Source organism: Molothrus ater, chromosome 1 (assembly GCF_012460135.2).
Source record: "Molothrus ater isolate BHLD 08-10-18 breed brown headed cowbird chromosome 1, BPBGC_Mater_1.1, whole genome shotgun sequence".
In the NCBI taxonomy this organism is placed as follows: domain Eukaryota; kingdom Metazoa; phylum Chordata; class Aves; order Passeriformes; family Icteridae; genus Molothrus; species Molothrus ater.
Genome location: NC_050478.2, coordinates 149,237,802 through 149,259,803, shown reverse-complemented (window position 1 = coordinate 149,259,803; position 22,002 = coordinate 149,237,802). Strand labels below are relative to the sequence as shown.

The 22,002-nt window shown below is 40.7% G+C and overlaps 1 protein-coding gene across 7 annotated transcripts in view; it reads left to right on the top strand.

The window, feature by feature from the left end:
* Positions 1–22,002, top strand: part of PTK2 (protein tyrosine kinase 2) — a 189,659-nt gene that overhangs the window by 69,162 nt on the left and 98,495 nt on the right. For all 7 annotated transcript variants that reach the window (XM_054516825.1, XM_036378832.2, XM_036378838.2 and 4 more), the window contains one exon: positions 13,761–13,987. In XM_054516825.1, the coding sequence (XP_054372800.1) occupies positions 13,793–13,987 (195 nt within the window). In that variant the 5' untranslated portion in view covers positions 13,761–13,792. The remainder of the gene's footprint in view (positions 1–13,760; positions 13,988–22,002) is intronic.

The window sequence follows — 22,002 nt, the reverse complement described above, 5'->3', positions numbered from 1 at the left end:
AGGGATTTTTCTTACAGCTTCACCCTCTCTGTGCCTATCTCACTTCTGCTCTAAGTGTCACAGTCTGTGCAGCTCAAGTTCTTGCTGTGAAAAATGCATTTTCCACAAATAAGGGTGGAACAGGGATATTTTCAGTCCCTGTTAAGTGACATCTTAAATAAGGAATTAGTGTTGCCCATTAATGAATCAGAATTTGGTCTTTCTTAAAACTTTCTTCTTAAAACTTTTTAAATGTGTAGGATTGCAGTAAGGGGAAAATAGTGGCTTGGGGCTCTTTGTTTAGGGGCTTGATCTTTATTTATTTATTTTAAAAAATTTATTTATTTTGCCTAAAGGGGTAGAGTAAACCATGAAGTCTCATCAAGTATGCTGCTCTGTACTCTTCTTTGTATTAGCAAAGTATTTTTCTGTTCACCTCTTAAAGTGGGAAAACTAATTTCCTTCTGGAGTGTGAAAATCATTTGCAGCTCATTTCTTCAGAGCAAATCGTATTAACTCTTGATGTCTCAGATTTCCCTCTGAGTGGTGTTGTCTTTGACAGAAGAACATAACTGCGTTTTAAGTGAGTTTTTCTTGTCGAATTCCTGTCAGCCATGAAACTCACTTGCTAAGTGAAATATTCTGCAGCTGATTAAAATGTAATGAAATCATGTTTCTGACAAATGCTGAGCATCTTTAAAGACCATACTTTGACATTTGCAAAATAATGGGAAATAATTAGAGGTTAGTTGTGCTTATGCTGCTGTTGACTGTGCCAGGCATATCTCAAATTAACCTTTTCCTTTACAGTTCGATGTAGTTACTTGTTCTGTCATTTGTTCAGTTGCTCTCTGGTGGAAAAGAAACTCCTCATTACCTGTTAAAATTCCTATCACCTCTTTAAAATTCCAGTGCCTGGCTGGAGACCTGTGGAAGGTGCCATGATAGTCAGTGATCAGCTGTTTTGTTTATTTTGGTGCATATTACAGGTGCTCATCAGCTTTCTTGTATCAGATGCAAACAAACCTTACTTGTCTATCCTGATCTGGGAGAATTCCATCAACTTCTGCCCCTGTTAAAGATTCTTGGTCTTTTTATTCACATCTGTCCATTTAGTTGGTCAAACTTGGCCGGGTATGAGCTAAGAGTTGATAAATGACTTTAAAGAAAGAGGAAAAAGAGATGGTTGAAGTTGGAAATTACACTTGAATTTGTAATACTGGTATTTTCACCAATTTTTGCCTTCTTTAACCATTGCAATGGAATAGTTCTTCTTCATCTCCTACCTGTTCTCTGCCCCCCTTTGTCTTTCCTCTTCACCTCTCTCTTGACCAGGTACTGAAAATCAGTAAATGTTATTGAATAGATTAGTGGCAGAGGCTTAGAAGTGTCAGTTGTAGACTGTGAACCCCAAGAAAAAACTAACCCCTCACCAAAACCAGAAAAAAATAAGGCCAGACTGATTTATTCTGTCTTTATGTGTAAAAGCAACTCAAAAATTATTTAAGCAGCAGTAGCAGGAGGGCTCAGAGGGAAGCAAGGGCTCCATGGTTGGGAAGAGTGGATGAGGAAATGCTTGGCAGGTAGGAAAGGAGTAGAAAGTTCTGCAGCTTTGGCAGCAGCAAGGATAAATTATTAAGTTGGTGAAGCAGCCTCTGGTGACAACTTACTTGCCTTTGAAAAACTTACTCAAACTTCTGTACAAATACACTCTTCAGAAATGATCATATATCAATTTTGTAGCTGCTAACACAGGCATGTCTGAGAAACCAGACAAATTCCTTTAATGATCTTTGGATGTTAAACTGTACAAGAGAACTTAAACTGTGTGCAAGAAAATATTTTTCAAAAAAACTTGAAAAATAAGGCCTGAGTGATGGGACATCTTTAATTTTCTTAGTTTTTGTTGTTGGGGTTTTTTTTAAACATACTTATATGAACACTCTAAAGGATCAGAATATATACAGTGTAGGCTTTTTGGGTGTGTTCATAGATGGGCTTTTTTTCATAGGGTTGTTTATTTTTCTGATTTGTTCTATAATAAAAATATTGTTTGACTTCTTTTAGTTTTCTGACTTTATTTCAGTCTTTTCTGAGCATGGAAATCATCATCTTGCACTGTCATCTATTGACTTGATAAATGTAGTCTATGCAAAAGCTGCCAAAGCTGCGTATCTGTACTTTCATCTGAACTTTTTGGAAGCCCCAAGGGTTATATTTGGCCTTTGGAACAAGTCCAGGGGAAGCCACCAAGTTGATCATGGGGCTGGAGCACCTTGGCTGTGGAGACAAACCAGGAGAGCCAGGGCTGTTCAACCTGGAGAAGAAAAGGCTCCAGGGAGACCTTGGAGCCCCTTCAGTGCCTGAAGGGGGTACAAGAGAGTTGGAGAGGGATTTGGGACAAGGGCCTGGAGTGACAGGATGAGGGGGAGCCACCCTAAGATGAAGGACAAGAGGTTTAGATTAGATATTAGGAAGAAATTCTCCCCTTTGAGGGTGGTGAGGCCCTGGCACAGGTTGTGCAGAGAGGTTGTGAATGTCCCATCCCTGGAAGTGTCCAAGGTCAGGTTGGATGGGGCTTGGAGCAACCTGGGATAGGGGAAGGTGTCCCTGCCCATGGCAGGAGTTGAAATGAGATGAACTTGAAGGTCTCTTCCAATGCAAACCATTCCATAATTCTGTATTTGACCTTCAATAGCAGAAGCAAAAAGTGAAAATTTATGGATGTTCTTAATGTAAAAAAAATTAACCCATCAGTGTTTCAGTCTCTTTGGACAGCATCTCCTATTTATGACTCTCTCAGGAGAATGTGTGAGCATGACTGTTGTCTACAGCCTGTCCTTAGGTTTCTTCTGTATCCACTGCATTAGAAACTTCTAGAGAATCTTTTAATATCAGTTTATCCATCCTCATGGATCTTGAAAATATTGATCAAGCTCCCATCTGGAGTTCTGCCTTTTTTAGGTTCCCTTCACAAGGCTCCTGCTCTGCCCTTTCATTCTTTCAGTTGTGCTTCTCTGGACTTTTGGACAGTGCAGAAGATGTTCTGGAAATTCCATTGACTTTTCTGTGGAACCTGGGGTAAAATAGAAAAATCTTGATCCATAATTCTCTGCTGGCAAGGGATTGTGTGATGCTGAAGACACCCACCCCTTGCCTTTAGTAAGCATTGACAGAACCTTTTCCAAGTCACAAAGATCCCAAAGACCCAATTTCAGACTAAAATTGGTAATCTGATTAAATACTGTAGTCTTTGGAATATTTAATAATTTTATCCATTTGTACAGTTTTTCCTAATGCTAGCTCCTGTTCAGTTTAGGTAGGGTTTTAAGTGTTTCCAGGTACTTCTGACCCAGGTACCTCTGACTTGCTGATGTTTGTGGTGTGGAAGGTGTATTGTCACAACAATATTCAGGTTTTGTGTAGAAATATTTTCTGCATATTAAAGCACACACATTCCTTGCTGAAGGAGATTGTTCTTCTATTTTCTCTCTAGCTACTATGAAGTATTTATTTTAAAATTAATTCAAGCATATTAAGAGCACAGATTGCAAATATGTAAGAACTCTGCTTCTTGAAGCTCATGTGCAAAGGTGTTTTAATTGCCCAATCCGTTTGGATTGTGTTCTCAGGCCAAGTCAATTCAGCATTTAAAAACTGCACATGTTCAAGTGCATCCCCCCTCTCCAATTAATATTCCTGTATGTTCTAGTAGAGACTTGAAGGGGATGGATTGATACCTCTCTGTGTGGGGTGTTAGCTTATGGAGGTGTCTTGTTTGTGTAACACCAACTTAATTTATTACCACCTGCTGTTTCTGCAAATGGTGAGATTGTCACACACAAATTGCATATTTCATCACTGTGATGGTGGGAATTGATTTATTGTTTCCAGGGAAATAATTGAATAGAAGAAAAATGCACTGTAAAGTAAGTTGCATCTTTATGAGCTTCTTACTTAATACCTGTCCATTATCAAATATATTGTAAAAAGGTGCAGTAAATTCTTGTGGGGCTAGTGAAACCTGCTGACTTGATACCTTCAGGTGTGCCTGAATTTCTCCACCATGAAGATGTTAAACCATGAAGATGTTAAACCAGTCACCCCTGTCTCCTTTGCTCCCCTGCCATGATGAGGATATGCTCACACTGGTGGTTTGGGACCTCAGTGCTGCTGGGTCTGTGCTGATCCACCATGGATGGGCTGTCACAGAACATGCAAAGACTCAATTTTACTTCTGGGTTTGAAATGTGTAGCAGTTGAATTAGATATTTCTGATATTTCTGACCCCATTCCCTGTTGGTTGAAATTAGATAACAAATAAATATCTGGGTTATCTCAGGTGGGATGAGATGGATTAGATGGAGCAACCCAAACAGTTGCTTTAGTGGAAGAGGCTGATGTGGGTTTTGGCACAAGCTGTGTTGTATTTATGGCTCATGTGTTGCAAAGCATAATGAGGTTTTGACCCAGGGTGTCTCCTGTCAGGGGAGCTTGGAGAGGAGATGAAAATAGTGCCATGTGTACGGTGATTGATTATTCCTGTGGTGTTCCTGCATGATTCCTTCCACAATTGGAAATGACAAAACTGAGGAAACTTAATTGTACTGAAGTTTGTCTTGCTTTGGGGGATTGAACCCACCTCTTCCAGGTTCCAATTAATTTTTCTACCACAGACCCAATATTTTATCCTTTTAAGTACTAAATTCCACTTTCAGAGAAGTTTCTTGAAGGAAGCCCTAAATTAAATGTGTTTGAACTGGTTAATACCAATTGGAATGGCTTCCTTCCCCTAGCTTACAAACTTCAGGAAGTAGTGACTCAGTTGGAAGTAGAATGGTTTAATTGCAGCTGTTACCTTCTTCAGCTCTTCTAGAAGTTTTAACCCTTTTGGTCATTTGTGTCTCATGCAAAGCCAAATTTTTAGCTGATCTTTCATACATAGTGGAGATGGTTCTAGGAAAAATGAATAAGTTTTTCTAACATCAATTCTTTGGTAAGCTGTTGCCTTACTTCTCTCTGTTTGCTTCAGGTTGAGGAAACCTCCAAAACGCACATTCTGAACCCACTTTATACTGTAATCCTGTTATTTAGGTGAGAGCTTTCCCTTAAAATTGTGAATTCCTTATTTCTCAGTGCAGCGTAAATGTCCAAGTTCAGGATCTGTGGTATATTAGATTTGCTTTAATTAATTAAGAAAGGTTCAGTAGCCCTGTGTTACTAGTTTAAGGTAAAAGACTAAAAAATGCTTTGGATGGACACCAAGGGTGTTTCCTTGGATGATTCCAATTTTCAGAGCTTTTCAGTGTTGATGGTTCCATTCAGAGATTTAATGATGCATTCACTGGAAAACCTCACCAGAAACCTCAGAGCTTCATGGGGATTGAAAGGAGCAAAAGCCCTGAATGCCCTTCCCTTAGCTGGGCAGTGCACTGTCTCTATTTTTCTGGAGATAGTGTGGGAGCAAGGGGCCCTGTCCAAGGGAGAATTCCAGCTGCAGTGAGGTGGTGAGTTCTGGCTTTGGATTCTGCCCTACACAGCACATCAGGAGCATCCACCTGGGATGAGAGCACTGGTGGGGAATCCATAAATTTTGTTCTGATCCAAAGCAGTATGGAATCATTGATGCTGACTCCAGAAGTCTGAAGAGGGCCCTGATGGTCTGTTTGGAGTGGATGAGGTGTTTTAAATTGCTTTTTTAAATTGCCTTTTTAGGCTTTATTATGTTTTGTTGGTTTTTGTTTTATTTTTAATAAAATTCTTGAAGTGGTCCATACAGTGTATAACTGCTTCTAGGCTTGCCTTAGCCAGAGTACAGAGTAAAGAATCACGTTTTTCTTCATTTCTGCCCATATACCAGAGGCTATTGTTATTGGCTTTGAAAAACACCTGAGCCAGAATAGACCTGAGGAAAACTTTTTACAGGTCATTGAATTTTGTAAGAGGCCATTGCCTTGCCAGCAACAGAGAGGCTGTTGTCATGCTGTTCCTCCTGAGCACTTAAGTGCCTTTTATCTGACATTAAAATTATTAAAGGGGGTTAAACATTAAAAGATAGTTGGAACATTTTGAATTATAGGCTGGGATGGTCTCATTCAGTAATATAAAACCAGGAAATCCCAGGTAAAATCGAATGGTAGCCAAAGCCAAATGTGTTAAGCCTTGACAGTGTGGAGCTGGGATACCTCATTGCTCTCCTCTGCTGCCTCTAGTTTCAGGGAGTTCTGGTTTTTAATTTTGGAAGCACACTTGCATCATCACCAATTCTCATTAGTTTTTACCATTCAAGAAGGACAGTAAACTCTCTCTGCTTGTATTTGCTTCTAAAGCTGTTTGGAAGAAGAGCTGGGCTATATGGGTCCTCCTTGGAGCAGTGTTTCAGACAGGAGTATTAGAAAAGATTATTTGAATTCATTCCTTCAGTCTCTTATTTCAATATTTGTAGGAAGGGCTGCTGCCAACAAGCAGTGCAGCTTCAAAATACACAGAAATTAATTTAAATCTTCATTTTAAAATTGCACAGTTGTTACTTGCTCATTTCTCTGGTGCCTTTTGAAATAAAAGTGCACCCCTCTAATTCTCTAGAGCTTGCTAGAAGCAAGCAACAGAAAATTTAAGGGGAGATTAGTGTTTATTTGAATTTCAGTGGTGCCAAGGGACCACAGTGAAAGTTCAGAGTGCTGTTGAGAAATTAGGCAAGTATCTAACTGGATACTGTGTTCTAATTAAAGCTTGTACAGACATTGATTTTCTTGTATTCCCAACACAACTGATGTTTCCTCACTATTTAATTTTTTAATATTAAAGATAGAAAACGGTGCTAACTCCAAAGGGAATAGCTGATAGCACAGATTATGTAATGTTACAATAAAATTGGGTTAAACTGAGTATTTAAAGGTACATTGGGACTTAATCCTGTGGGATTTTTAGTGAGAAGGATGGGTGGTGTTTTGAATGCAGGGTGGATGAGCACAAGACTTTTTGGGACATTTGGAAAATTGCTGCTTGTCAGGACAAATGTTTAACCATTGGTCTGTCCCCTGAAGCTTTCTCAGTCCCTTCATCCCAAGGTGCAGCTACCCCAGTAACAGCACTCAGCAAAATGCACTCAGAGTTCAGAATTCTTTGGCCCTCAGCAAAATCCACTCTGAGTTTTTCAGCAGCCTTTGACCATAGCAGCTGTACAGGCAATATGCCATGGTTTAATTTAATTTAGGCAATACATTAATTTATTTATACTTTGTTTATTATTGATTTTTAGTGAGTTATACTTGTCTTACATTTACAGGCCCAGGATTGTCATATTGCTTCACTTCATGTGGGTCTTGTAGTTCATGCTGTGTCTGTATTCCTCCTTCATGCTTCCTTGAATGTTTAATCTCCTAAAACATTATTATAATTGAAATAAATGTTCCCATATTGGCAATTTGTATTGCTAAACTTGTTTTGACTTTGGTCTGTATTATCTTTCAACTGTATTGAGACATAGATTTAGTAACTGTTCAGGCAATATTCCCTGAGGGGAAAAAAATGGAATTGCCAGTACTGGTTTTTTATTTCATACTGATACAGTGAAGTACTTTGTGAGATGATGTAGGCCAAAGTAGGTGCTAAGAACTTGATTTTAAAATTGTTTTAATGTGTCTGGCTTTATACTTTGATCTGAGAGCCTTGGTAAATGCTTTTGGCTAAAAATACTACACTTAAAAATACATCTATTTAGAGGAGTAGGGAGAAAGCAGTGACCAGGAAGGGATTAAAAAGAGACTGGAAGAGAAAAAAAAAAAAAAAAAGAAAAAAAGAAAAAAAAAAGTCTTTTTGGATGTAGTCATAGCAAATATTACCAAAACCAGTGAACGTAGCTGAAAGGCAGGGTGAAGTGGAACAAAGGATTGCTCCATTTTTCTTCTGCTTTTGAACATCAGCATTAGCTGAAAGAAGAAGTACAAGAAAAATAAACTCAGCAGGGAACAAACAGGGACATTCCAACGTGACTTATGGAAATAGCTGAAATTACTGAATGTCTTTGAAGGCTAAAGTGATGATAAAAGGAAAAAATAGCCCTTCTTCTTTCTTTCTGCATCCATCCCTAATTTGAAATCACAAACCTAATGGTTTTCTCCAGGTTTCATCCTTAAATGTGTAACAAGATGTTGGCATCAAGGAAATGCAAAAAGAACTTGTCACACACCTGGCACCTTTGCTGCTTCTCTGCTGTGGATGTGTTTGTATCAGGTGATGGAATACCAAAAGTCAGCAATGTGCTGACTCTTAAAACAGGCCCCAAAAATACAGGCTTTGACCTGGGGATCCTAGTTAAAATTGTACTTTACACTTTTCCTGTCTGTGAGGTTGAGATAGTCAAGTTAATATTTGCAAGGTGATTTCCAGCAGGATTTAATACAAGCTGTGAAAATGGATTGAGCTTGAAATGCACGAGATGTTTACTCTCTGATGTGAGATGTATTCTGGATAATTTATAATTTTAGAGTGTGAAATAAGTCCTTAATTTGGTTTTTATTGCCAAACAACAAAATTTCAGATGTTGCAAGGCACCTGTGGAGATTTATCCTCCTCTGCCTCTGCTCAGAGCAGGATCAGCCTACAGCAGGTTGCTCAGGACTGTGTCCAGCTGTGATTTGAATACACACAGATGGAGATTCCACAACCTCTGGGCAACCTGTTGCAGTGTTCAGCCCCTGTGTAGTGCAAAAACCTTCTCCTAATACTTAAAATGGCAATTCCTGTTTTGTCCCTTCATGCCCATTGCTTCATGTCCTCACTTGGCACCATAGGGAGCAGTCTGGCTCCATCTTTACTGTATTTATACACATTTGGAAAATCCCCCTGAGCTTTTCTTCCCCAGGCCAAACCATCCCATTTCTTTAAGCCCTTCCTTGTGTGACAGACCCTCAAATTCCTGACCTGTTTTTGTGGTCCTTCATTGCACTGTCTCCATAATGTCCATGTCTCTCTTGTCAGGATGGTAACAAAGCCCAGGAGCCTGGTGGTTGCAAGGACATTTTGCTGGCTTGTGGTTGGCTTATTGTCCACCAAGACATCCAGGTTCTCTGGAAAGCTGATTTCCAGTCAGTCTGTCCAGTAAAGCAGTGTTTTTTATCAAAGGTGCAAGCAATCTAAATCTAATCTTTTATTTACTTTAATAATTAAGTAATATTTGAAAGTATTTTAAGTCTTGCAGAAGCATTATTACACCAGCACCAGAGAACAAAATGAACTCTGAATCCTTACTGAACTTCTTTAGATTCTTAACTTTTCTAATACATTTTATAGATTCTTTCAGATTTGTATAGGTTTGAATTTAGATGGGCCAAGTTATTTTGCAGAAATGCCACCTGGAAAGGGCTTCAGCTCGTAGATGTCAATGCCTTCAAGCCTAAGATGGGGATCAGAATGTGAAGGTTAAAGAATAATATGATTTCATGGTATCTACAAAGGACAACGTGGAGTCACAGTGTGAATAATGTGAATAATTACAGCTTGGTTCCTTGTAACATGAACTTGTTAGCTCTGTTGGCCATCAGCCAACACTAATAAGAGAAAGTGTTGTTTATTTTTTTTAATTATTTTTTATTATCAAACTGCTGATGTTGAAGACATTATTTGCATTGAAACCATTTTCCTTATGAGATGACTCTACTATCACTTTATTAACCAATTTGCAGTTAATTGATTTAAATATTTTTTAATGACTTTTGACTGTCTCATTAGTGGAAATGATTTAATTTCTGAGTACTCAAAGCTCATAGTGAAACGTGACTTAGAACTTTGATTGTGCTACTGGAAGTCATAACACTGACTTTGTTTCTGATATAATCAGTAAATGTGGGAATGTGTCAGGAGTCACATTGAGAGGAAATGACTTCTAGACAGATTCAACTTGCCTAAATCTCAGCTACTCCCACGACAGTAAAGAAAACCATCTCAGCAATAATACATCTTGTGTTGGGTACAACAGCAGCATCTCAGCAGAGCCACTCAGTATCACCAGGGCTGGTTTGCTTTGCTCCTCCCCCAGTCTTGGAATAGTCCTTGACATTACTGAGAAGTCACAGGGATTTCTCTGAAGTGCAAGCCCTAGGAGAACAATAGTCTTTCCTCTTGGAAGCTCTAAGGGATGCTGGCACAGAGCCTTGCATACAAAGAAATTTGACCATGCTTGACTTTACACCATTAGCTTTTTACACCACAAGATCTAATAAAATACAGTAGAATTAAGTACTAGAATCATGGAATGGTTTTGGTTTGGAAAGATCTTGAAGATCATCTAGTTCCACCTTCCCTGCCATGATCAAGGGCTCCTTCCACTAGACCAGGTTGCTCTGTCCAAAATTTCTGATTTATATGCAATCTAAATCTGCCTTCCTGTAGTTGACTGTAGCTTGTTTCTGGCCCATGGTAGCACACACTACCTGTCTATTTAATACCAAGAGGATTAAAGCTGCTCATTTAAACTGAGATGTGTAATTGCAGCATTACTCACCAGTCTGGTTTGAATTTAGAACAGCCCAAATAAGCATCGTGGTGTTGGTATCTGAGCTTTCTTTGTATCGTAAAACAACCGGCAGCTCTTGTAAAATAGTTGTTTAACAGCAGCTGTGTTTTACAAAGTTCTGGCCTGGGGCAGAGTTTTACAGTCACATTACAAGCTTAAACCCAGGGGCTGGTTTTAATGGGAATGTTAATAGGTCCATAACCAGAGATATGGCATGTGTTTCTATACCTGGAGCTATCAGATTTATTGCTGCTTTGGTGCTTCATAAAGTAAATGTTGGGCTTTTTAAAAGAAGTGATGATCAAATTCTGAAGGAAAACTGCTATTCTAATTTTGTGGAGGGGGTTGTTTTACTTAGAAAAACCTCTGTGAAATATAACCTTGTGAAAACTGACCCCATACCCAGTACTGTCAGTCTGATGTCTAATTCCACATTTTGATGAATATGGAAACATTATAATAGTGTTTTGCCTGTCCATTGAAATGACACCTTGTAAAGCACTTTAGTGTGTAGGTACTGGAGTCTTGCATTGCTTTCCTGTTTGCTGCTCCCAAGGGGTGAAGATTGTCCATATTTAAGCCTATGGCTAGACATCTAAATGCTTGGTTTGGTGTTTCCCCAATAGCTTTCCTCCCTTGATAGCTGTTCTTCAGCCACATAAAACCTGATGAATATATGTATTAAGTGGCTGGAGTGTGGTGAATTAATAAAGTAAAGCAGGCATTCTGTTGGTTCTCTGTGAAGAAATGACTCATTTTTGCTTTGTGTTGTAGCAATTCTCACTGCTGTCTGCTTATGTAAACTTTAAATAAAGCTCAGCAGTTTCACCAGTGACCTTGAGGTAGGGTGGGTTCTTCTGAAGGATGCAGAGCATCCTGCACAAGGTCAGTGGCCTTTGTCTGAGCCTGAAAACTGCAATTTCACTCTAAACAGTTGGATAATTTCATTCCAAACAGTTGGAAGTTGGGCTTCATCTGCCTGAATTTGTCCTGGTGAAACTCCCTACCCTGAGGACCTTTGGGGTTTAGCAATGGCTATTTTAACCCTACAGGAAAGGAGTCCTGCAATTTGGAGCTTGTACAGTCTTGTCTTGGTGTTAGTGTGCCAGAGGGGAGATTTTGGTGCCTGTTTCAGCTTTAAAGTCAATGTTTGTGTGAAAACAGCTCATGGACTCCTTTGGTGAGAAGACAAAGAGTTGCTATGGGGCTGCTGTCATTTTCAGATCTGTGTCTGTTCATGAGAAGTGGAGGAGAGGCTTTAATGTGAGTCTAAGGTTGGCTTAATTCCTTTGTATTGATGGCCAGAAAAGAGGAACAATGAAGCTGTAGTGGTTTCTTGAGTTTTCACAGAGATGGGAAGCTCTGGCAGGTGGGAGAAGTCCCTCAAGGGTCAGACACTGGGGGAGTGTTGGGAGAAGCTTCTCCTTGGCTTCTCTTACCATCTTCCCTGAGGGCAGGACATTAGAGGCCTTTTGTCTGTCCAGTGTAAGTTCCTACCTTTCCCTTGGATGAATGCAATTCAACCATTTATTCAAGAAGTAAAGACATCCTGCCCAGATGGGCTGTCGTTGCTTCTTTATCTGGTGGGTCTGAATTTCATTGATGCTTAAGACTTCCAGTCAGGTTTTAGCCTCACAAATGTTATCTGCAATCTGAAGATTTCAAGCACTGATATTGCTGGTGCTAATTCCTGTTAGCTGAGCTCATGGTGTGTTTTGACCGTGGCTGGTGTTGTCACAGCTGCTGCTGGAGGGGAGATGCTCTCCCTCACCCTGGCTGCTTCTCTTTTCTCTCTTCTCTCTTCTCTCTTCCTCTTCCTCTTCCTCTTCCTCTTCCTCTTCCTCTTCCTCTTCCTCTTCCTCTTCCTCTTCCTCTTCCTCTTCCTCTTCCTCTTCCTCTTCCTCTTCCTCTTCCTCTTCCTCTTCCTCTTCCTCTTCCTCTTCCTCTTCTCTTCCTCTTCCTCTTCCTCTTCCTCTTCTCTTCCTCTTCTCTTCCTCTTCCTCTTCTCTTCTCTTGTCTTCCAGCAGCTCCAGGCATGGAATTAAGCCAGTTCTGAAAACCAAATCACCTGGGTTTTGGTTTTGATTTTTTTTCCCCCCTGATAGTTTTCTGAGCCAGTTTTTGGGCAGGTCACAGAGCACCATGGCAGGTGACAGGGTGATGATGGCTGAAGCTCTGAGGGGCAGCCAGGCATTACAGGAGCTCAGCTGGGAGCAGGGGGGTCTCTCTTGTGCCTCTCAGTGAGGTGAACCAGGGCTCAGACATTCAGTTTACTACCAGCAAGGCGTTCAGAGCACTTTGCCAAAAAGATCAAGTTTAGTTTATTTTTAACTTCACATTTTCAAAACTGCCTCCCTGTGAGGAGGAGGGGGTAGGGAAAGCTCTGTGCACTTGTCCAAGGCCTGGAGCAGAGCCCTGCAGTCCTTTGCTCTCTGCAGCCAGCAGACTGGAATGATGCTCTGGGCTGGCAGGCACGGAGGAGGTGCTCTTTGCTCTTTTTCTCTTGGACTGCATTGATTTCTCAGACACCATCTGCTTGTGGCTGACTAATTAGGAGCAGTAGCCAAGAGGCAATTTTCTTCTTTCTCCTTTGACATGCAGACTCATACCACTGTGCTTTTTGCCATCAGATTTTGAAATCAGGCTGGTGGAAGATAAAACTTAGCCACTTGTTCAGGAATTGCTGAGAGGGGGATAGCTGTGATCTAAATGGTTCCTCACTAAATAATGAACTTAGATCTGGATGGTTTTGTGTGCCACTGGTTCCCAAACTGGCACAAAAGGAGTGAAGATTTCATTGTTTTAGCCTTGAAACAGGAGAGCCTGGTGTTGGTGTGTGGCTTCTTAGTGGAGAGCCTCCAGTTCAGTGCTGGGGTTTCCTCATCCCTCTTTAGAAGCTTGTTGTAGGACCAGACTTGGCAGATTCTAAGGATGAAAACTTTGAACTGAAAGCTGGTATTTGGTGTTGAAGACTTTGTCAGGGACCTGGGTTAAGTCACTGAGAAACAAATGGAAGAGGTTTTGCTAAAGATACCACTTCTGTAAATAATTGTGGTGTTCAAGATCACTTGCTCCAAGGGGCTTTCAGTTTATCTGGTGGTCGTCTGGGTAGGTTTTTATGTTTGTAGATACAAACATAAATATTTTAGTTGCTTTCCAAAAAGGAAGTGAATTTTCATGATTTTCTGGTAAATGCTTTGTATGAAGAAGTATAAGATTCATGCATAACTAAAATGAATTCCTTTCTTTTTTCCCCTTTCCCTAGAATATGACAGATACCTAGCATCTAGCAAAACCATGGCAGCAGCTTACCTTGACCCAAACTTGAATCACACCCCAAGTTCAGGTGCAAAGACTCACCTCAGTACTGGCATGGAACGTTCCCCAGGGGCCATGGAACGAGTCCTGAAGGTTTTCCACTACTTTGAAATCAACAGTGAGCCGACCACGTGGGCCAGCAATATCCGGCATGGAGACGCCACTGATGTCCGAGTGAGTCCCTTTTCAGCATTCCTATGCCATCCTTAGGTGAAGTGTTGTCTTCAAAAATGGGAGGTAAAAATGGGAAGCAAACAAACACAAAAGTTTCATGGTTTGTTTTAAAATAATCTTGACCTGTTGTATATTTTGAGTAAATTCAGGAATTTTAAGTGGTACCAACCTGTGTGGTACCACATCAAGGCAGGAATGAGGGCAGGGATGAAAGTGACTTTAAATGACATTTTGCGTGATTTAAAAGAAATTATAAGAAATGAATGTGTTTAATTGTAAGATGTGTGTATTTACATGCTTAAAATGTTTAAATATAATGTGTACATCACTTAGGGAAAGAAATACTGTTTGGACACTTATTCTCCTGTAGTGGGGGGAAAATGGAGCTCTGAAGAGTCCCTGTTTTTCCCCCCAGACAGTCTGTCCATCCTCTCCCCCTGCTAGTCACCTGCTGCTTGTATTTTTAAAATATTGTCCTTCAGTTTATCTATGGAAAAACCCCCAAAGATGTGACTTTTTCAAGAATAAGTATCTGTAATCTTAAGAGTTCTGTGGAAATGTTATTATATGCATGAGAACACTTTATTGTGAACTTACATCTTCTCTAATGCTGAGATCTTACCTTTTCTGCATTTATCCTTTAAATTTTTGAGGTTTTGTGGTATCTAAACTGTAACTAAGCCTAGTTTAGCATGTCAAATGCTTTTGTGGTTTGCTTGTTTTTTAGTCATCCTCCAAGAGCAGAATCTTGCAGGGGTGGTAGGTGGTGTGTGGGGTTGTTTTCTGCTGTGAGGTACTTGCTGTGGAAGCAGGTCCCCATCTGCTCCTTCCTTCCAACAGTTCTTCAAATTCCACTGCAAAGATTTTGCTGGAGAGAGGGAGTTGTCATGGAGTGAAGGAGACTTATTTTCTCCTCCTGTCCTCTATTAATTTTCCTTTGTGCAAAAGAAAATGAAATTAATAAAAAAATGAAGAGTTTTGAATGTTTATCTCCCTTTCCCACTGTTTATTTCCTAGCATGGCTGCATGTGCAAAGGCCCAAGAGCATTCCTCAGTGGGGGAGGTCTTGGGATCTTGAGCACAGACCTGTGAAATCCAGGGATTTTCATTGGTGATGCTGTCTCTTGTCAATTCAATAAGCTCCTGTCTGTGTTTGGGGATAATGTAGTGAGTGGACAGATCAGAGGTTCAGCAATAGAAACTATTATCATCAGCTGCATACTTTTTTTCATGTGGAGTTAAGTTTTTTTGGGTGCCACTTGAAATGTTTTTGCTCCCTGACTTAAGTATTAATGGTTTGCTATCTCTAATCTGATTGATTTGTTTCATAAAGTGCATTACTAGGTACAAGAGGAGGAAAACTATGTCTCAGTACATTTTTAACCTTGCAAACCTCTCCTGTGGATAAATGTCCAGGGCTCTTAATGTGGTACTTGAAATGGAGGCTGTCTTTCCAGAGAAGTATGTAAAACCCTGGAAAACAAAAGCAGATATTAAATCTGTTTTTTTCCAGCTCAGGAATACCTGTGGTTATGGACTTTAAGGATACAAAACTTGGAGTTGCTAAGAAATTTAGTGCTGAGTTCAGTTGGCAGTTATATATTGTTTTTAAAAGCAAGAATGTGCCATTTTTAATAAAAACAGGATCAAAAGAACAGGCATGCAGCAGTTACTTGATGCTTGCCTTAATTTTTAATTTTTACATATACTTTTAATTGGATGGATGTTTCCAAAAAGAATGGGATTTTTGTATTGTTCTGATGGGTGGCTGTTAAACTTCCTTCTTTTAGCAAATGTCCTTCTTTTGTTATTTTGTTCAACTGGGACAGTGACTGTTGAATGTGAATGTGCAGGTAGTAAAGGTCTAGCACTGATGTATTACCATGACATTTATTTTAGAAACAGTAAACCCTTGTTGGAGTACAAGCCTACATTCCATTGGAATGACTGCTGGTCGACCAAGCTGAATAATTTAAGATTAAAATAGCCTGTAAGGTTTTTATGCCTCCTTTTGTGGAGGAGACTCTGCCATTTCTTCTGAATTACAGCCTGAGGGAGGAGACTGGAGCTGGGTTTGTTTCCAAGGAGCTCTGAAGGAATATTCAAAGGTGAATGTCTTTGGGACAGCTCTGCAATTAAAAGGAAAAGAAATAAGGTCTTCCAAGGCTGCTCCCTGGTCAGCACAGCTGCTGGGAAACATTTCCAGTATTTGGGGTACATTTCCATTGTTAGGAGTCAGACTTGGTCGGAAATCTCCAGGTGAGCCAATTAAAGGTGTTTCTGCTGCTAAAGCCAGAGGACTTTATGGAATGTACCCAGGAAAAGTTGGAATTTTCTTTCCTGATTTGTGGTTCCTAACATCTTCTGTTTCTAACAAAGTGCAGTTTGCCTTTGTGAATGAAGGATGTGTTTGACAGTCAAAGCAGCAATAAAAAGGTCTTTTCCTCCCAAAAAAAAAGGACATAAAAAAGATAGAATATCCTAGAGTATAGAGTAGAAACAGTGATTTAGCTGTATACCTTCTACAAAATTCCTTGGTCATGAAGGGAAACACTTTTCATTAAAACTCAGGTGGTTAAGCTCATATGAACAGAGATCAGCTTTCTGTAGGAGTCCTTTAAAAGGCTGGGCTGTGATTTCCTTGCTGTTTGTTTAAAATATCTTTCACCAAGACAGCAGTACGGCTGCTGCACGTAGGCTTTGCTTTGAGCAGAACTTTGGCCTGTGGACCTCTGCTTATTCTGGATGGATTTAGTCCCTCAAAGACTGCTGTTTCCTCAGAGGGATGAAGGCTGTGCTCTGCAGTGGATGCAAGAGCAGCTTCTCAATTCTGGGAACTGCTTTCTTGGATTTCAAAGAACTGGCATGCTCTCATTACCCTCTTTTTCTTTGGTGTTATACTAAAGACATGCTTCATTTCCAAAAGAAAGAAAAGGCTTTTATGAATGTGCAAACAGTGGTCTCCTCCTGTGAATGTGTATGCAGACTCAGCCAAACATTTGCCAGGGGAAGAAAAGTTGTTTATCTTCCTTGTTTATCTTGGTATGGCTTGTTTGGATGTGGTGTCTGGGTGCTTGTGCACAAAGGGATTTCCAGGCTTCAGGCTTGGAGGGAATGCAGGGCATTCTCTGCCCTGCTCACAGCCTCAGGTGTGGCATGTGAGGAGGTGGGTGTTGCTGAGATGGAACTTTTTGGTCTCAAGTGCACCCTGAAAGTTAGCACTGCCACTGGGTCTTGATCAGCACTTAGGAGAAAATCACCTCGGTTTTCAGATGTGGTTGAAGCAGAATTGTAACCATAATTAAGGAAAAAGAAAAAAAAAAGACTGCACTGCATGTAGCAGATTGAAGATTGAAGGGGTGGAGAAGGTCTGGGATTTTTAGAAAATGATCATTGGGAAACCTTGTGAGAGTCCTTACAGGTGACTTTTGATGAGGTGCAGATCTTCTGTACAGTCTCCTTTTCCACCTCAAAGGTGCCCAGCTTGCATCAATTACACCTTTTTAAAAACTCCTAGCCTTTGAAGCTTGTCTGTGATTTTTACTACTAGTTGTGAGAAGTAAAGACATTATTTATGTGGAAATAACAAACACAAATCTCAAACCAGGTTGTTGCTAGACATGTGTTGTACCTTGATTATCAGAAAGGTTTTTTTTCTTTAAATTTTGTTATGCTGTCTAAAACCTAAGCTGGATAGAGATAGAATTAAAACTTTTCACCTGTCAGATTAGTCCTTATTTTTGTAGTTGAAGAGAAGCATGGTTAGAGCTCTTGAACAAATAAAAGTAATGTTTGGGGTTCTCTTAACCTGTTCACAATTCAAATGTCCTTTTCTTCCTTTTCTATGCAGTACCACCTTGAAATGTCAGCTTCCTTAATGTTGACAGAATAAGAACTCAAAAAGCTGAATTTAAAAAGTACATTAGCTAAGGGGAAGGATATTATCTAACTTTAAAAAACCCTAAATGCAAGGAGCATTGGCTACATCCCATCCCCACCCATTTGCAAAAAGACCAGAGCAAATTCATCAGCTTCCCTGCCCACCTACAAAACCCTGCTCCTCCCAGGTAGAAGGCACACATGCAGGTTGGAAGGTTGTGTATTCTGGGCTGTTCTTTAAGCTGAGTGCTTTAGGGGAAGGGCTGAAGCACTTTCAGTTGGGTCTTCACTAAGCAGTTAATTCAGCTGTTACTGTGTTCCTGTGTGTTGCATCTTCTTTCCTGTTTGCCTCTCCCATTCCATCCATGCTGCACTTTCACCTATTGGTGCAAGAGAGCAGAATGTTTGAGTGGAGATCCAGTTTGTGGTGGAGGAATGGAAAGATCCTGTAGTGCAAAGGTCTGCAATTCAAATGTCATCCTGGTTAAGACACGAGTTTCATTGGCAGCTGGGCCAGCTCCTTCTTGCTGTTTGTTTTGTCATGCTGCCACCCTAGCTGTGCTGGCACAGGTGGTGTGACTGTTTTGGCAAATTCAATCCAAGTTTAAATGAGTGATTGTTTTGCTGTTGTTTTAAATCCAGATCAGTTCTGTAATCTTGTTAGCTGCATTGTCTTGCAGACTGACACAGCTGAGAAGGCTGGGGGAGAAAGGAAATGCCTGTTTATGCTGGCACCGAGGGGACAGAGTATTAAAGCCTTATTGATGAACATCCCTTGTCATCCTCAGCAGCATTCCTGGTTTCCAAACATTTCCCAAGAAGGATATTGCCTGTTCTGAAAAAGGGCAAGAGGCTTGTCAGTCCAACCTCAGTTCCAGATGTGATTCCACCCACTCACCTCCAAGTCTCCCTCTTTTTCAAACCCGTGTTATTTAGAGCCAATATCTGGACAAAAGGTGCCAGACATCTACTGTAGCTACTCTGGAGCAGATCTGGGCTACACAATACTGATCCTGAACTCACTGCTACCCAACTGGGGAATGGTGCTTTATTGCTGTTCAGTTCCTCCCAAGCCAGAAGCTTGAAGAGTTGTAAGAGAATGGGCATGGGGTGGAGCTGCTCTGGTGTTTCTACTGCAGTCTGTAGAGGAGATGCAAATATATTAATTGGATGAGTTTTTATCTACTGGGTTTCTTTTCTAAAATAGATTTCTACTAGATTTAGTATTGGGGAGCAGCTTGGTCACACAAAGCTCTGTGGAAAGAGACTGTTAGTGCTGGCAGGAGTCAAAGCTGGATTAGTATTTTTGGTGAAGTCAGCTCTTTACAGCAATGGTTGCATATTCAAATCTCATTTCTGTGTGTGCACAGTGATATATGTGCTTTGAGGCAGTGGAATTATTTGATGTATAGAAGCAGACTGGAGTGCAGTGATTCAAACATCAAATAGATGTGTGTAAAAAATGTATAAAATCATTTCTGGTCTAGTATAAGAGCTAGAAAATGGGTGTGATTTACCTTTTTTCTTTACTTTTCGCTGCTGTGTGCCTGCATGAATTGTACCAGATAACAAGGCATGGTTGAATTGTTATTTTGTAGGTGCCTCCCTTCTGAGAACCTGAGAAAAGTGGCAAGAATTCAAAATTACAAATCTTGAAATGTAAACAAAAAGGTGTATGGTGTAGTGATAATCAGCCTACTAAGACAAAAGTACCCTTGGGCTTTGGAATGCCTGTTTTACTTGTGCAAAATACCCTTGATACCCTCAGATAAGACACACATGCAAAATAACATTTTAAATCTAATCTCAATAGCCCTTTGACATTTTTCTGAAAACATCTAGATCTGTAGATGGCTTCAAGTCAACGTCCTGCATCAGTGTTTAACTGTACAGAAACTGGATCCAAGGGGGCTCTTTGACTTTGCCAGAGCATCTGAGGATAGGGAGTAGTGAAATATAGAATCACAGAAAAATCTGGGTTAGAAAGGACAGTTCAAGGTTGCCTATTCCAGCCCTGCTGCAATGAGCAGGGACATTCTCAACTAGATCAGGTTGCTCAGAGCCCAGTCTAATCTGGCCTTGAGTGTTTCTGGGGATGGGGCATCCACCACATCCCTGGGCAGCCTGGTCCAGTGTTTTACCCCCTCATTGTAAAAAAAACTTCTTCATGATATCTAACCTGAACCTACTCTCTTTCTATTTAAAGCCATTTGCCTGTATCCTGTCACTTCATACCCTTGCAAAAAGTCCCCCTCCAGCTCTCTTGGAGCCCCTTTGGGCACTGGAAGGGGCTCCAAGTCCTCCCTGGAGCTTCTCTTCTCCAGGCTTAGCAGCCCCAGCTCTCTCAGCCTGGCTCCATGGGGGAGCTGCTCCATCTCTCTGATGGTCTTGGTGGCCTCCTCTGGACCTGCTCCAAGAGCTCCATGTCCTTCTTGTGTTGGGCCCCCAGGGTTGGATGCAGCTCTGCAGGTGGGGGCTCACCAGAGGGGACAGAGGGGCAGAATCCCCTCCCTCACCCTGCTGCCCACACACCTTTGAATGTTAAGCTTCTGGAAAACTAAATTTATTGTCAGCTTTTAAAACAGCATTGCATTAATTTGGGAAGTGTGCAGTAGGATCAGAAAAGTGCTGATTAATCCAAGAAGACTGGAAAGCAGGGCTGTACCAGCTCTGCTCTGTCAGTGCTGTCAGTGTGTGCTTGGAAGGTTCCTTGTGGAATTCTGTGTGGGTGTGCAGAGGTATCTGGGATGACAGATGTGAGCATGGTTGAATGTGAAAGGCTCTGAGGCATTTGGGTGGATGTGTTGCTTGGGCTGAGGTGTCTCTGTGCTGGAATGGTGACAGGATCCTGGCCAGCAGGGCAGGCTGTGCTTTCAGTATGAACTTGTTGGGCTTCAGGGGCAGAGTTCTTGTGCAGCCTCATCAGTTTCCAGTCTTGTTTATCATATGATACACAAATCTGCTTGCTGGATAAGCACAGGAATGAGAAATAGAGGAACGTGGGCTTTGTGCTTTGACTGTCAGACACAGTGTTATCAGAGGACAGCCCAGATTTTGGTGTAGTGGGCACATTCTATAGTTCTCTTGTATGGAAATGATAAGTTAATTTTCATCAGACCTTTGCCATTTACTTTTGTTCAGCTTTTCATTTAAGCCCCCCATATAAATCTGTCATCAGGAGTTACAATACTTGATATATAAATAGTGTTTGACATATTTGAAGTGCTGCACAAACATTACCACGCTGTGCCTATGTCAGAGTTGCTACTTAAAGACCTTTTCTGGTGCAAGAAACTTTGTCCTTCCAACTAAATAAGGAAATTAGGTTTGTAGTCACACTGGGAGTATATGATTCTGTCTTCAATTTATTCATAGTAGCACATCAGTCTTGTTAAATTACAAGCAATCAATTCATTTTGACTCATTTACAGAAGCAAAGTATTATTGATATATACTGGGAGAGCCAAGGGTACTGTGTGCCCTTCGGCCTTTCTCTGGTCTGTCTTGATTTTTCAACATTCTCCTAAATATGCTGTACTGTAAATTCTAATTTTGGGCACATTCTCCTAATTTAGGGCAAATATTAATCTGTTTTTTTAATTAGCTGTGATGCATATCTGTTTCTTTAGACAAATGAGTAAAAATGAGTGCTATCCTGGTTTCTACCTGTAGGAAAACCTGCTATCCAGGTTTCTACCTTTTTCTTCTTCTCTCTGGGGTAAAGGGAATGAAAGGTCACCTATCCCTTGCCTGTTATTGATAAGACATTCCTCTGAAGGCTTCTCACTGTCTCTTGCTCAGCTGTACTAGTCTATTTTATGTTCAGAATGTAAATGTCAGCTTCAGAAACTTAATTAAAATCAATGTGATTACAGTAAACCACATTCAAGTGGCAGATGATTGTGTGACTGCCTTGCAGTTGTAGGGAGCTGCTCCCAGACACATGAGAACTCCTCATAGGAATTTATATTCATGTAGGGATGGATCCCCTGTACCCAAAGTGAAATCTCATTCTGGAGTAGGTTTTTGTTGGAGTCAAGCCCTCTAACAAGTATTAATTTGAGGTCAGGAGTTTGAGGTCCAGGATGAAACTGATGGTCCTTACCTGGTTTTTTCCACTCAACCATCCATCTGAG